Raw genomic sequence first — 16,864 nt, 5'->3', positions numbered from 1 at the left:
GTTATGAGCTGTTGATTTTTTTTGGTGATAGAAATGAGTATTATAAGATAATTTATCAAGCTTAAAACCGGCGGAAGCACTTAGGTTGAGATATTTTTTTTTTAAATCTTATGATTTTCATCAACTAGATTATGTAAACGGAACACCCACAGAGTAAACACGTTTTAGGTACATATAGTGCCACAAACTTATCTGTTCCGGTGAGAGCGAACTAAATTGGTCCATACCTCATTACTTACTAAATGAATTTCATATTGACATAGATTATATGGACCAATTTAGTTCGCTCTCACCGGAACAGATAAGTTTGTGGCACTATAGTTGCGTTTAATGTTAACCTGTTTTGACACTTTCTTGTCAACACTACACCCAACTTAATTATATTTACTTACTTAAAATTATATTTTCCCAAATTTCAGCTTTCCTTCCAATGAAGAAACATAGCAAAGGTGGTTCCAAGTAATTCCCACAAATTTTCATCATTTTAAACCCGATGATAAATCCCGATTGATCGCAAGTGTTTATTATCGTTACAGTCGAACTATAAAGTCCTGAGAATAAAGAGTGCGATTTTGCTAAGACTTTTTATCATTGTCAGTTATTTATTTACCTGTACAAAAAAACATATCAATATTACATTGCAGTTTGCGCTGCAACAACACATCTATACAAATTTTACCTTCACCCCATTTGTTTACTCAATTGTCATATCACCAAAATACATTCGTACCTACATTGCAATCGAATTATTCGAATAATAGGTGACTTTGAGACCATCGACACCTATTCGCGCCATGATAGATTAGAAGTGATGTCTCATGAATTACCTAAAATTATGGTCCCCAAAAATAGAAAGAGATGGAGGGCTCCGTGCTGACTATCTCTGTCGGCTCGTTTTTTTGGTGCAGTGCGCATTCCTGTTGTATTATTACTTCCATGCATGTGACAGTATATTCGGCCGAATTTTCTTACATAGTATTTGTCAAATAAAGCATACAACAAATATTGACAAATATACAAATATGAATAGCCATGGAAGAAATAAGTACTTCCATGCGAATAACCAAGTGGGATGCCAAGCATTAGAGGTCTAATATTTATTCTGAGAATTTTATTCCACCACATTTTCACATGGTCGAATAATATTCAAGACGGCAACTTTACAAAACAAATCGAACAAAACGTCAACAAACGCGAAAAGTTACTTTTCCATTTACTGTTTGTATTTTTGCAATTCATGTGAAAATGACTGTGTTGTAGTGGATAAAACAATAGCGAAACCATATACTGACCCAACACCTTCTCCGCTACTGCAAGAGGAGATAATATGGTGAGTTTTAAGCATTTTTAAGTGATATCTTTTGTTTACTGTTGGCGCGCTTTATCAACGTGGGTTTAGTAGGCTGTTGCTCTATTTTAGTAATATTCCCCGTAATTCACCACTTTCTGCATTAAATTGTATACTGACGGGTAATTTTCCCGCTCTCCAGTCGACCCCGCCGCCGCCGTCGACGCAGGCGCGCCGCTCCGCCGGTGAAGCTAAGAAGTCCACTCCACCTGCGTCCAACATTGTCACCAGGAATGGTGCGAGAAAGGCCAAGATTCAGACACGGGCTATGTCCGCTGGAGCGAAGGTATGGTTTCATTTGATTTTTACATGAGAGCCATTTTTGCCTACACAGCTACATTGTGTAAGTTCTGTAGCTTTTATAGTGAATTTCGCTTCGCCTTATAAGGTTTTCCGGTGCAAATTCCACCATAAAAATACCCTATGTGTTACTTTGATGTATAAATTTTACTACTGTACAGTTTCATCAAAATCTGTTCAGTTTTAGTAACAAACTTACACACACTAACAAAATTTCACCTTTGTAAATAAGTATATTACATACTGCCACTTTGAGTCTGTTTCTTGTATTTAACTTTGGTAGGATTATAGTTACATGCAAATTACTTGAGTTATCTTATCTCAACAATGCATAATTACAGATCATAAAATATTCACTAAGAGTTTCCATATACATGCCAGATAATAATAATGATCTCTATTACATTGGTGTATTGTTCACAATGAGTTACACAATTTACACAAACCTTACTGTTTAAAATACAATACAAGTTTGTTTAATTTGAATACATTGTGTGTGTAGCCTTCGGCATCGGTGCTGGCTGCTAAGAAAAAGGCACAACTGAGAAAAAAACAAACTGTAGACACAGTTCTGAGGGACCACTACCAAGTTGTAAGTATTTACTCAAATATTATATGCATACTATGATAAACTTTTGTATGGTTTCATTGAATTTGCCCTTATTACTTTGTTTATTCTGTCTTTACAGTAACTATACATCTAAACAGGTCAATTCTAGGTAGGATTAGTCAGAAAGACACATGAAAATCTGTTTATCTCCTGAAACCTGAACACAAGTGTGATGTTTTTTGTATTCACTTTAAAAAAAAAAGTGGGAATCTATTCTTTTATTCTATTCTAAATCCCTATCATACATAATAATATAATTTCATAGCATCTCCTTATCGCTCATACTGATGGTAATAACCCATGTGTTTTAGGCAATGGAGTCCAAGTTGAAGGTGAAGGGCGCCACCGGGTTTGTGACAGAGCCACGCATGGCTGAGCACCGCTGCCTGTGGGATGACACCTACCCAGAGTGCCCCGAGAGACTCATTGCAGTTGTTGACAGGTATTGCATGCTTACTGAAGTTGCTACTTTTACCACACCATAGTGCTGAAAAATCTGATTGACATTAGGACCACTTAAATAAATGTAATTTTAAGGTGGGCAAATAATTGTGGTTTAAAATAAGCTATTTTCAGTTGAATTCAAATGCCTATGAAGAGTCTGGGGAGTAAGTTCTGCTAAACAGATGAATTCTTATTTAAAACCCTTTCTCCCCACCATAGCATGAAATATTCCAAAAATGTAACTTTACATTCCTAACTCTGAACTTCTAGATGTCGTGAACTGGACCTCATCAGCCAGTGCAAGGAGTTCGCCCCGCGCGCCGCTTCCAAGGAGGAGCTACTGTCGCTGCACTCACCCTCAGTGTATGATCTACTAGAGACGACGCATCAGAACAATGACGAGAAGTTTCTGGAAGAAGTGTCCAGCAAGTTCGACGCCATTTATATACATCCGGTGAGTACAAAATAAAGCAAGAAAGGTTGATACAGAGATTTCTGTTGTCTGCAAGTTCCCTTATGTTAATCCAGGGTATTATCTTCCTACATATCAAATTACATCAAAATAAGTAATTACCAGTGAACCTTACAGTTACTGACTTTATCACTTGAGAGAGAACTAAGGTTAAAATGATTAGATTTATGACTGTTGTAGACTTCTTATCTTACACTTGTAAAATACTCTCGCTTTGACAAATATACATTTGATACAGGGTGTAATTATTTCTGTGATGAAATAGACAGTAGGCAAATTACAAAACTTTTGGAATGTAAGAGTTTATTTTGTGATTAGTACATTTTTCATTCATCTCGTTCTTCGGATCATAGAGACATTCCCATCCTGTATTTACTAATTAAGATTTTTATCTAATGTGGTTATAAAATTTAATCCTGCGAGTTTTCTTCATGATTAGTTTACAATAGATGATATTAATCTGGCGTAGATATTTTGTTATTGACATACACACTAAAAAGCCTTATATATTTTCGATTAATATTACGCCAACGATAATTGGGTGTTTCAATATGCTCCAATGTTGGTCAGAGGCCTTCCCTATTCATTCATAACCGGCTGCCTAATTTCCCCGTAAGGCCGTGTCCCCAGTAGGCAGGCTGTTAGCGACCGACAGAGTTTGCGGCGTATCGATTTTGTACGCTCTTCCATATATGTATTTGAAATGGAGTGTCCACAGTCTGCTAGTTTGCAGCGTTACTAGCGCTGACTATCGCAGTATCTGGCAGGTAACAGTTGGCCTAGTGGGGCCACGGACTAAAGCGGGCAAAAGTACAGCCCACTACACTTTCTCTAATCATATTTAACCTCCCCCACAGAGCACCCACGAGCTAGCCCTAATCGCGGCCGGCAGCACCATAGACATGGTAGAGCGAATAGTCAAAGGCGAGATTCAAAATGGCGTCGCTTTAGTTCGACCCCCTGGTCACCACGCCATGCGCGCCGAGCCCTGTGGCTACTGCTTCTATAATAATGTGGCGCTCGCGGCCAGACATGCCATCGACAAGCTGGGGGTCCAAAGGTAATTTAGTAGTTCGTAGACTTGGCTCCGCGACCGGGCCCGTTATCGAAAAACTGCGTTAATGAACGTTCCACCAATTACAGCGCCGTATTTATCGCTACATGGGTTAAAGTGACTTTTATCGTTTTGTGACTTCAATACACGCGATATAGTGACTTTTATCTACGTCGATAACGAACCCGTGCTGCGAGGACTGCATCTGGTAGAAACTTCTGTAGTCAGCAAAACTGTTACTGCTTCTATATCAATGTGGTGCTGACGGCTAGATATGCGATCGACAAGCTGGGGTTTAAAATGTATACATAGGTATTGTGTTACACACTATGATAGTCATGGTAGAGCGGATAGTCAAGGGCGAGGTACTGTATGGCTATGCACTGGTCCGGCCGCCGCCACCACGCCATGCGCGACGAGCCCTGCGGCTACTGCTTCTACAACAACGTGGCGCTCGCGGCCAGACATGCGATTGATAAACTGGGGGTTCAAAGGTGACTATTGTTTATGTATACGGTGTCTATGGTAGAGTTGGTAGATCAGGCTCCGCTTAAACTTATTTAATACGCGTTCCATTGATCACAGCGCTGTATTTATAACGACATGGGATAAAGCTTATTTTATCTATGTCGATAACGAACCCGTGCTGCGGGGATTGTACCTTGCAGAACTACTGTAGTGAGCAAAACTGGTACTGCTGCCATATCTGTATCTATGGGATTAGTTAACTAGAGGTTAGAACGTTACATAACTATGGTAGAGCGGATAGTGAAAGGCGAGGTACTGTATGGCTATGCGCTGGTGCGGCCGCCGCCACCACGCCATGCGCGACGAGCCCTGTGGCTACTGGTTCTATAATAATGTAGCGCTCGCGGCTAGACATGCCATAGATAAACTGGGGGTTAAAAGGTACCTAATTACATTTCCGATACTTCTAAAGGTCCCAGATAATGGACAACATTTCAAAAAACTAAAGCTGCTATAAATCGAAAACCATTTCGAGATTTAGCTCTAAAGGCCACAAAAAAAATGTTTTTGTATTTTTTGGATGTATCATTTTCGAGAAAATCATAAAATAGTAAAAAAGTGCTGATGACGTCATGCATCAGGTGCGATGCATTTTGATTATCAAAGCCTTATAGATCGAGAGAGAGCCAGGTGCAGGTACTTACACCCCCACAGAGAATAGAATAGAATAGAATAGCCTTATAGATTTAAAAACAAAGTAACTGTCACTTTCATTTTTGATTGACGTTGACGTTTTATCGTGACGTTGTTGTTTATTTGGGTCATTTTCATTAATTCTGTTCTGACACTTTCTGACTATTTTTTTAATTTATTATTAAGAGATGACCTCTATATAATATGTCCCAGAGCATGCCACCGCCTACACAGCTGAAAAAATGCTTCTGCTTATTTTTTTACATGATAAGTACCTACTTTCCATCATCGGAAATATCAAGGTCATTTGAAAATGACCCATTTGTTGGTTGGCATGTAAACAAAGTTTAAATGTCACTTGTCAGTGTCATTTATGTTTTTTTTCGAGACTCAGGCAATAGACAAAAATAAAAATTGAGCCTAATATGTGACGTCACTTCCGGTTTTAAAATAATTAACTTTAAAGTTAAAAATAACATGCAAATATTTATGTATATACAAAATAAAAAAATACGGGTCCACTAATTTTCTATAAAGTTTCCGAATAACTAATAAAAATATAGGGTAAAGAAAATGAAATGTTGTCCATTATTTTTTCAAGCATTTCAAACTAAAAGTGTTTTTATTTAGGTCTATTTTAAACTAGCTTGTCCGTTTACCCACTAAAAAAGTAAGTAATTTATTATTTATTTGTTTCAGGATACTAATAGTAGACTGGGATGTGCATCATGGGCAAGCAACACAACAGATGTTCTATGATGACCCGAGGTGAGAAAACAAGAGTCCTTCACTTTTTGAACTAAACAGTGTAAAAGGGATAAGCTGAAGGTGACTCAGCTCATAGATCATCACAACTTTTGTTCTAGATTTCAAAATTTGCATATTTCTTTAATTTAGTTTACTTTAGCTTTGCTTACCAATAGTACGCAATAACTTCACTACCAATACAAATCATCACTTCAATAACAACTTAATCTTCCTCTCCCAGGGTAGTATACTTCTCAATCCACCGCTACGAGCACGGTTCCTTCTGGCCGAACCTGCGGCAGTCCAACTTCAACTACGTCGGTAGTGGAAGAGGGAAAGGGTTCAACTTCAACGTGCCGCTCAACAAGACCGGCATGACTGATGGGGACTATGTGGCTATATGGCATCAGCTGCTGTTGCCTATGGCTTTTGAGGTAGGTGGTGGAATGTTCTTGTTATTTTGTTTATTTATTTTAATTATTTATTGTACAATATTCTGAATTGGAATAAAACACGGTAGGCAGACACAAAGTGATGTTTAATCAGTCAGAGAACGGCGGTAATCTGACTAGCTAATCCTTTCGCTAAGACGAGAAGTATTGTACAGTTCATTTTGAAAAAGTATGAGATTCAAATACTAAAACCTCATAAATAAACTTCCCTTTTGTATATGTTACAAAAATTCCATTCACATTCTAACACAAACCTTATTTTCCAAACGCAGTACCAACCGGAAGTGATCATCGTTTCCGCCGGATACGACGCGGCGGTCGGATGTCCGGAGGTACGCCATCTTTGACTTCACTCTGTAATGTAGACGTGTTGTCTATGCGTTTCAGTTCGCGCCACAACTAGTGCTAGTGTCTGCGGGGTACGACGCTGCTTTGGGCGATGAAAAGGTATTTTAATTGGTTTCATGTGAATCTTTTACCGAAGGTCCTGGGTTGGAATCCCGGCCGGGGCTAATATTTGCTCTCGGTACCTTGGATTTTAAATGTGCTTGTTGTTTGATATCGCCAAATCGCCACACATATCACAGTCTAGGAGGAGGCCCATGGTATGTGTTTGGGAGATGGGTTTAGAAACTTATAATGAACGAGAATGACGACAAAAAAAGTAAGGATTGTTTGGAATAATCTGCAAATAAATATACCTTTGTAAATAAATTGTCCACCAACCCGCACTTGCCCAGCGTGGTGGACTAGGCCTAAAACCCTTCCTTCATTAGAAGGAGACCCGTGCCCCAGCAGTGGGGACGTAATGGGTCGTGATGATGATGATGTAAATAAATAACTATAAGATATATTTACTTTCACCCAAACCGATATCTTCCACTCTCCAACACCACATTCACCACACTTCTCACCCACAGGGCGAGATGCAAATCACGCCGGCCTGCTACGCACACCTAACTCACATGTTGCTGGCCGTGTCGCCGTCAGTCTGCGTCGTGCTGGAGGGCGGCTACTGCCCCGCGTCGCTGGCCGAGGGCGCCGCCCTGACGTTGAGAAGTTTACTTGCGCACGCGCCGCCTACAGGGGAATATGAGGAGCCTTGTAATGAGTATGTTGAGACTGATTTTAGGTTTTTATTAAAGGTACCTACTATTCCGTGCATCGCGGCAGTCGTCGGCCGCGCGCGACTGTCATTTTGCCCCCTATATGTCTGTCGCAGCAGTGCCATACATTCATACTCAAAATTTGATCAATGAGCATAACACATCTTAGGATCCTTTAGGTACGACAGGAATGTATGTAAACCGCGCGACGCGACGCCATTGGTGCGCGCTATGCCGCTCGCCCGCTATTGGTCTAATACATCAAGGACGCGCTCTAAGCACACTTATCATTGCTAGATGCGTGTGTATTTGTCTGTGTCTCTGTGTGTATGTGCGCATGTGTGTGTGTGTGTGTGTGTGTGTGTGTGTGCGTGAGTGTGTGTGTGCGTATGTGTCTGCGTCGTGCTGGAGGGCGGCTAATGCCCCGCGTCGCTGGCCGAGGGCGCCGCGCTGACGTTGAGGGCTCTACTTGCACACGCGCCGCCTACGGGGGAATACCAGGAGCCTTGTGACGAGTAAGTGGTTTTTATAATGGTCAAGGACACATAATGTAGGTACATATTTCGCTAGCTGTACACTGGTACGTACATAAATGACCGGAAGACACTTTTAAAGACTCCGGATGCGGTTGTAATGTATCAAAACCGCGCGACGTGACGCCATTGGTGCGCTCTATGCCGCTCGGCCGCTATTGGTCTAATGCGTCAAGAACGCGCTCCAAGCACACTTATCATTGGTAGATGCGTGTGTCTCTCTCTCTGTATGTATGAGTATGTGTGTGTGTGTGTGCTGGAAAAACCGCGCGATGCCATTAATGTCTAGTGCGCGTTGACATGTCACATAGTTACCATTCATGGCTGCAACTGTATGTATGTCTCTCTGTGTGTGTGTGTGTGCTGGAGGGCGGCTACTGCCCCGCGTCGCTGGCCGAGGGCGCCGCGCTGACGTTGAGGGCTCTACTTGCGCACGCGCCGCCTACAGGGGACTATGAGGAGCCGAGTGACGAGTATGTTGATACTGATTTTAGGGATTTTACATCGCAACATCCTTTACGTACATACTCGTATAATACCACATAACACACGGCCCATCAATCGAATCACTGTTTTTAACGTAAATCGCGAAATAGTGACTTTTATCTACGTAGATAAAAATGGTGTGCAGCGGGGACTGTAACGCTGTTTGTATAATAATGCGAATCTGCCACATCATAAATAATCCCTGACCCTCCGCAAAACTGGGTTCCTAGATCAGCGATAAGAGGGATTGGATTGTCCATTTTAGATACCTACATTTATTTATTTACTGGTGCAGCATATTTCTGAATAATTAACAAACCTGCCATTTCATCCAACAGAATCCGAGAATCAATCCTCAACTGCATCTACACACACAAACCCTACTGGCGTTGCTTCAACTACCAAGACACCTACAGCACAGACTCAATACCCAACGTATGCGACGGAGCGAAACAGAAACATACAGTGACAGTGAGGTGGGAGGGAGACGAGACGAGGCCAGACAAGTTTGATACGAGAGACTGCTATCCCGTGCAAGATAATAAGACGAAGGAGGATATTGCGAAGAGGTTGAATCACTTGAGGATGGGTGAGTTGTTTTTTTAAATAACGTGTGTTTTTAAGTTTTGCCAGTTTCTATTTTTTATTGGGGTAAATAAGCAAGTTCAAGTCACGTTTCATCAACGTTTCATAGTTATCGTTTGATCATTTGGGCCTGTCGTAATCATGGCACCAATGATTGTTTCTCGGAATAACGACCTTGATATTCTCAAGTTCTTTTTGTGCTTCTTTTTTTGTAATCCATCATCACACCATCACAGAGTACATTATATTTCCATCATTATTTGTCAGTTTTTTACGAGTGTTATTATTGTTTATTTTTATACCTATATATTTTGTTAAAATGGTTCACTTTGCGCCTATACCGTCTGCGTCTTACGAACCTCACGAAGAACAGAAGATTAACCTAATAACAGACCCACTGCGGGTGAGCAGAGGTCAGTCTAAATCTACATGAATCTTATTTAATATGATTGTAAACTTGCACCCACCAGATACGCTTTGTCTTAAAACATTTTCTCGTAGGAATTCCAGTATAAAAGTGAAATCTAAATACAAACATAACAAGATAACTAATGGGGTTCAGCGATGAAGACGAAAGACTATTCCTAATCGGTCCGTTCGTTTGTTTCAGTGACCGATCTAACGATACCGCAACATGCCGTGTGCTACGTGTACGACCAGGCTATGCTGAAGCACAGGAATATATGTGAACCGTAAGTTTCCTATATAACTCCTTATGGTCCATTGTATGTAATATGTTATATACTCTCGTTGGTAAATAGTTTTCAAAATCAATGGTTACTGGCCAGAGTTTCTGTCTGCGCGGGGTTTGTGTGTCCATTCAGCAAGTCAATTTCTTATCTTATTAAATAATTACGAACTCATGTGTTATTTTAGTATTTATATAGCAGTTTATCATCACAGTCACAGCCGTATAAGGCGTCCTATACTCAAAAACCGCTCTAAACACCACACCTTAACCCCTAAATTGCAGTCACCACGTAGAGTGTCCATCTACTTCCACATATCACTCTGAAGTCCATGCCCCAATCTTTACATTGCAGTGACCACGTGGAGTGCCCAGAGCGCATCCAGCGCATCCACGAGCGTCATCGAGACTTCGGTCTACTCTCGCGAGTGTTGGAGCTGACGGCAAGAAGAGCTACTGATGAAGAGATATTAGCTGTGCACACAGAGAAGCATTTGAAGAGGTTTATTTAAGTTTGTTTAGGAAGTGCCGTCTTCATACGATAATTGTGTAACATTACAGTTTGCACTAAACTACCCTTATTCGAATGTATAAGGGTTCTGTCAGATCTCTTTCCCCGTGGAATGGGATATAGTATGAAACCACATATCCTATACCGACCGCAGAATCCAGACGCGTCTAAGGATACCTCATTTGTCAAATAACAATGAGTAGTTTTGAACATATAAACGTAAAAATCCATACATACATACATAATAACCCTCCTTTTCTTCGCCGTAGTCGGCTAAAAACAATTGATTCTTCATTCGGCTGTTATTTTCAGACTAAAAGAGCTGTCCACTACAAAGCTGCGCGACCTCAACAGTCAGAAGGAAGCTTTTGACTCGGTGTACTTCCACCCCGACACGCTGGAAAGTGCGGCCATCGCAGCCGGCTCCGTGCTACAGGTATAGTGCTTATGCTATAGCATAAGACCACTTTTTTTAAGCGTATGTTTATAAAGTGGGTCCACGCTACAGGTACAGCGAGAAACACGTATTGACCTAATTTCTGCAATGAGCCTTCCCTATTGACGTAATAACTGTTCCGTATATACGTCCTACCCATCCTAGGCAGCTACACATGGTAACAACCCTAATCTAGTATTTGTCAACGTCCCGCTACGAATGTGAAATCAATATTGGCCCGATTTTAAAACTATATCTCGGGGGCACTATGCACTCATCCATCCATGCCTTTTTTATAATATGACATTTTATTCGTTGTATGTACAACCTGATAATAAAAACCCTTACCCCCAGGCAGTAGACGCAGTGCTCAACGGGACCGCCGGCAGCGGGGTCTGCGTAGTCAGGCCACCAGGCCACCACGCTGACGAGGAGACACCTTCAGGATTCTGTCAGCTGAACAACGCGGCCATCGCGGCTAACTACGCCATCAAGAGCCACGGGGTTAAAAGAGTAGCGGTGTTAGATTGGGACGTGCATCACGGGAATGGCACGCAAGCGCTCACTTATGGTAGAGATGATGTGAGTATCTCTCTTGGTGTGTGTGGTATGGCTCCGTTATCGACGTATCTACATCGATAATGTACCCATACAGCGTTGGCTGGTAATGGTAGTGATAGTTAGATAGTGATCCGGCCGTGTTGTTTACGTTAAATTTTTGTCAAATCGGGACATCGGGTCTTTGTGGTACGGGTCCATTATCGACGTCGATAAACACGGTTCCACCAATCGCAGCGCCGTATTTATGTCAAATCGTTTATCTACGTTGATAATGGACCCATGCAGCGTTGACTGGTATTGTAGTTATAGTATGATAGTTGATCTATGTAGGCTACAATTTTATAAGTGAACATCTGGGGGGGCTCACACACAGTGCAAGTATCGTTAGTCAAGTCTGACTAGTTAGATTTTAGATTCTGAACGACGCGGCCATCGCGGCTAACTACGCCATCAAGAGTCACGGGGTTAAAAGAGTAGCGGTGTTAGATTGGGACGTGCATCACGGGAATGGAACTCAGGCGCTAACGTATGGTAGGGATGATGTGAGTATCTTGATCTGCTACTAGCAAAGTGAGCTTTGGTCCGGAGGTTCCTTTTAGCTGTCTCCAGGAAGTTTACAGAGAAAATTCCACATGTACTGGTTTGAAGTAGCCTCTGTTACAAGTTTGTGTTCTTGTTTTATGTGAATGATTATTTACAGTAAGTAGATTATTAAGCCATGCAAGCTATCGCTGAAATACCAATAGGTATCCTAGGTTACCTAAAGGTCCGTGCGCTGCAGACCGCAACTGCCGACCGCATTTGCAGCGGAAACTAACTAACTAAGCACCTTCAACTGTTTTACGATGCGGAATAGTAAAACAGTTTATACTTTCATAGTATTCAATTAATTTTGTATATAATATTGCAGATCCTGTATATATCGCTACACCGGTACGACAACGGCTCGTTCTTCCCGCACTCCACCGACGCCAACTACACCATGGCGGGCGAGGGCCGCGGCCTGGGTTATAATGTTAATATACCTTGGAACAAGGTATGGATGAGCTTTATTTACTTAAGTTTGATATATCCTGGTAAGGTAATTATGTAGTGGATTATATAAAGTTATAATCGACCACTGGATAGAAACTTTTAAGAGGTATTGTACACTTGTCCAAAATTAATAATGCACATGCAGATCTTCACACCCGAATCATTAAATCGTAAGAGCCTTAAAAAAACACTTGCATTTTGCACCTTGTTCGAAAGAAATAGGAGTCAATATCATGTGTCACATAATCGAAAACAACCGATCTGTCAAAGATTTCTATGCGCATTATTAATTTTGGAGCACTGTATGTCCGTAACCGAGCTCTTATATTCGTCAGCTAATAATCGTCCACTATCGAACATGGGCATATCGCAAATGTCGCGACAACACTCTGTCACGTTTTGCATTCAACCACTGCCTGTCTAAGGTCGGTTGAACACCAACTAGAAGGCATCATACGCTATCATAATCATGATCTCCACTCTCGAAGCTGTTTACACCAAGTTATCATGAAATGGACCTCACAACTACTTATATAATTATTTCTACAGCGTGGCATGGGCGACTCGGAGTACCTGGCGGCGTTCACACAGGTGGTGCTGCCGGTGCTGCGGGAGTACAACCCGGGGCTGCTGCTCGTGTCCGCCGGGTTCGACGCCGCCGCCGGGGACCCGCTCGGAGGTGAGATCACCATTATTATTATTAAATAATTTCTTGCACATAATAAAATTAGTACATAGCGAACTTAATGCTAAAAGCTATCTCTTCCAGTTAACCTTTGGCGTTGTGGAGAAAGTGATACCACCAAGTGACGATTCATTATAATGACTTTAAAAAATGACATATAGTATATCGATAGTCCACTGCAGGATATGGACTTCCTACAAGACTGGAGGGTTATTGCCATTATTACATAACAGAACTTTTAAAACGTGCAAAAGCGAGAACAAATGTCTTGTCTATCTAGATACCCTCCGCACAGCAGTCAATCACCACTGCGCCATCCAGTCGCCATGAAAAAGAGAATCTTACACATATCTAATGATTTGATTCGGGTGGCTAATCCAATGATAGGGCGAAAACTTGATGTACTGTCTACATTTTGTCTCTTACAAAAGCCACTCTACATCAATTAACCTTGTTATAAACGTTTCAGGTTGCAACGTAACCCCAGAATGCTACGGTCGCATGACGCATCTTCTCCGCGGCGTGGCGGGCGGCCGCGTCATACTGTGTCTAGAAGGAGGCTACAACGTCACCTCCATCTCATACGCCATGACCATGTGCACCAAGGCGCTGCTAGGCGACCCCATTCTACACTACTACAACCCCAAAACGACCTACCACTGGTCAGCTGTCGAGAGCATAAACAACGTTATAAGAACGCACAAGAAATACTGGAAAAGTCTCAAGTTCCAACTTGCGCTGCCAATAGAGAATGTGTTAGGGGAGCCGCTCCCAAGCCGCGGATTGGTTGTCACTGAAGATCAGAATTCTACTTGTGAGATAGAGAGACTGTCGGAAATATCCTCGTCAAGCTTAGACGATTCTAAATCGACGAGCTTAACGAAAAGCGACAGCTTGCTAGATGGCTCCATAGAACAAGCTTTGTCTGGCCTCGCAATAGAGAAGCCAAAGTGCAGTGACGGCATACACTGCGGGACGGACGATGAGGCTGAAGACATATCTGAAACTGGCCAAAGCAGCAAATCCCCCGATGCCGGTTCCTCAAAAGAAGGACAACCGCAAGCGAGCGCGAGCAAGGAGGCCGAACCACAGAGTAACCCGTTACAGGACTTATTAGATGAAGACAGGGGCGATCGCTTAGAAAACGGAATGTTTGCGATAGTGCCGATGGCGTGGTGTCCGCACATGGAGAGCCTGTTCGCGATACCCCCTGAAGTGAAGTTCGAACAAACACTCAAGTGTATCAATTGCGAGAATGTGGGCGAGAATTGGATCTGCTTGCACTGTTATGTGGTAAGTATTGGTACTATTTCTTTTTGCTATGCTAATCGCATTTGAGATAGAAAACGAACCTAAAGGCCCTTACACTTTGAACAAGTCAAATCAGGTACACCAAGGTGCACTTCTTACAACCCACATATGTACCTCACAACTCACAACTCGTTTGTCCACAGACTAAGTTATTATTATTTTCTCCACAGACGGCGTGCGCGCGTTTTGTCAACGGCCACATGCAAGACCACTTCCGGGCGACGTCACACCCGCTTTGCATCTCTCTACTAGACCTGTCCGTCTGGTGTAACGAGTGCGAGTTCTATGTAGACAACGCTCTACTCTACGACGCTAAGAATAACGCTCATAATTGCAAGTTCGGCGAAGACATGCCGTGGCCGTATAGTTGTGAGAACGTGGAGATGGGTGGAGGGTCCGATGATGAGGGCAGGGACTTGTAAGGGTGTGTTTGTAAACAGGGCATAGAATATCGATATCAGATAAACATAATGTGTCAGACTCTGTACAGTTTACAGGTTCATAAGTAGCTACTTATACGCTTTTGTACCTTGTCAATTTCATTAATCGTCTTTTCAAACTTGTATTGTTTGTAACTTTGACTATGTACAAAAGTGTGTGTACCAACTATTACTATTCAAGTTAGTTCTATTTATAGTGCTAACTCTTAGAGAAAATTTTGCTTTAGCATTTCATACTGACACCGATTTGCCAGCTATGGTCACTATTAAACCGAAACTAGCCAATCAGGCTACAGGATACAAATATGCTCAATGCTCCTCTGTCACAACCATCACTATATTTTTGGATTGTAACATTACGATAGGTGTAGGTAAACTGTTCTACATAGTTATACTCTATTATTACGGTGTCTATTTTTGTACAATAACAGTCACTTTCACAAAATAATAATATGTACAAATGCATGCCATTTAATTCCCACTGATTAAATTAATGTTTAGGCAAAATAACTTTTTGAAACTTGCATTTTGTAACAGTAATAACAACGAGTAGGTAAAAAAAACTACTAGATTACTAGATTTTAAATTAATTGAATGAAATTGATAATTTAACAGAAATATTAACGATGATTGATATATTTACAATACTTTGACCAGGGTAACTATTTATGTAATTTGTTGATAGTGTTCTGCAGTAGACATCAGTTATTGTCATGTACCTAATCAATGAAGTGCTTTTTGATAATTAGAGGTATTTTTTACGTTGTAAGTACCTTGTTTAACTATGCACTGTAATAATTGGCACAAAATATGTACCCATTTAATTTTTTGTACATAGATAGCCAATACTCGTGTAAAGGCATTATTAATTTTATATTTTAATTTTTTTTATGATAGTCTAATTTACTGACACGCCATAATTATTACTCTATTTATATTATAGGCTTCGTCGCGTCGTATAATTTGACTTTTGTTTTAGTCATTTAGCATATAAATATTTGGGTATGTTTTTTACCCGTGAATGGTCGCCATGGGTTACAAACATCGGTGTTAACTGTATCGCCTTTTTCTGCGTTCATTTAATATTTATATGCAAGCATTTGGTGTACGTTTGTAAAATCATCATTTTGACTTTAAATACGTAGCAAACCTCGAAAATAATTATGTCGAATTATTCTTGTAAATGGACAACATTTCAAAAAACTAAAGCTGCTATAAATCGAAAACCATTTCGAGATTTAGCTCTAAAGGACACAAAAAAAATGTTTTTGTATTTTTTGGATGTATCATTTTCGAGAAAATCATAAAATAGTAAAAAAGTGCTGATGACGTCATGCATCAGGTGCGATGCATTTTGATGATCAAAGCCTATAGATTTAAAAACAAAGTAACTGTCACTTTCATTTTTGATTGAATTTGACGTTTTATCGTGACGTTGTTGTTTATTTGGGTCATTTTCATTAATTCTGTTCTGACACTTTCTGACTATTTTTTTATCTATTATTAACAGATGACCTCTATATAATATGTCCCAGAGCATGCCACCGCCTACACAGCTGAAACAATGCTTCTGCTTATTTTTTACATGATAAGTACCTACTTTCCATCATCAGAAATATCAATGTCATTTGAAAATGACCCATTTGTTGGTTGGCATGTAAACAAAGTTTAAATGTCACTTGTCAGTGTCATTTATGTTTTTTTTCGAGACTCAGGCAATAGACAAAAATAAAAATTGAGCCTAATATGTGACTTCACTTCCGGTTTTAAAATAATAAACTTTAAAGTTAAAAAATAACATGCAAAAATTAATGTATATACAAAATAAAAAAATACGGGTCCACTAATTTTCTATAATCTTTCCGAATAGCTAATAAAAATATAGGGTAAAGAAAATGA

At 40.7% G+C, this 16,864-nt stretch overlaps 1 protein-coding gene across 1 annotated transcript; it reads left to right on the top strand.

Annotated features, from left to right (window-relative positions):
- The first annotated feature begins 1,157 nt into the window (after window positions 1-1,157).
- On the top strand, window positions 1,158-15,516 carry LOC105390228 (histone deacetylase 6). The gene is made up of 19 exons (XM_048633359.1): window positions 1,158-1,330; window positions 1,491-1,634; window positions 2,151-2,240; window positions 2,570-2,700; window positions 2,973-3,156; window positions 4,032-4,234; window positions 6,089-6,157; window positions 6,378-6,570; window positions 6,861-6,920; window positions 7,509-7,699; window positions 9,052-9,302; window positions 9,909-9,990; window positions 10,342-10,488; window positions 10,810-10,933; window positions 11,288-11,515; window positions 12,405-12,530; window positions 13,079-13,208; window positions 13,684-14,507; window positions 14,696-15,516. Exons 1-19 carry the CDS (start codon window positions 1,328-1,330, stop codon window positions 14,945-14,947), a joined length of 3,432 nt encoding a protein of 1,143 aa, XP_048489316.1. The 5' UTR covers window positions 1,158-1,327; the 3' UTR covers window positions 14,948-15,516.
- Window positions 15,517-16,864: the final 1,348 nt, after the last annotated feature.

The sequence above is a fragment of the Plutella xylostella genome, chromosome 5 (assembly GCF_932276165.1).
Source record: "Plutella xylostella chromosome 5, ilPluXylo3.1, whole genome shotgun sequence".
Taxonomy (NCBI): domain Eukaryota; kingdom Metazoa; phylum Arthropoda; class Insecta; order Lepidoptera; family Plutellidae; genus Plutella; species Plutella xylostella.
This window is presented reverse-complemented; position numbering and strand designations above follow the sequence as displayed.

Bases quoted from the DNA above. Each gene is read 5' to 3' on its own strand.
- LOC105390228 (XM_048633359.1), top strand. The intron at 9,303-9,908 runs GTGAGTTGTTTT...CGTTTGTTTCAG, and splicing joins GTTGAATCACTTGAGGATGG to TGACCGATCTAACGATACCG. The intron at 13,209-13,683 runs GTGAGATCACCA...TAAACGTTTCAG, and splicing joins CGCCGGGGACCCGCTCGGAG to GTTGCAACGTAACCCCAGAA.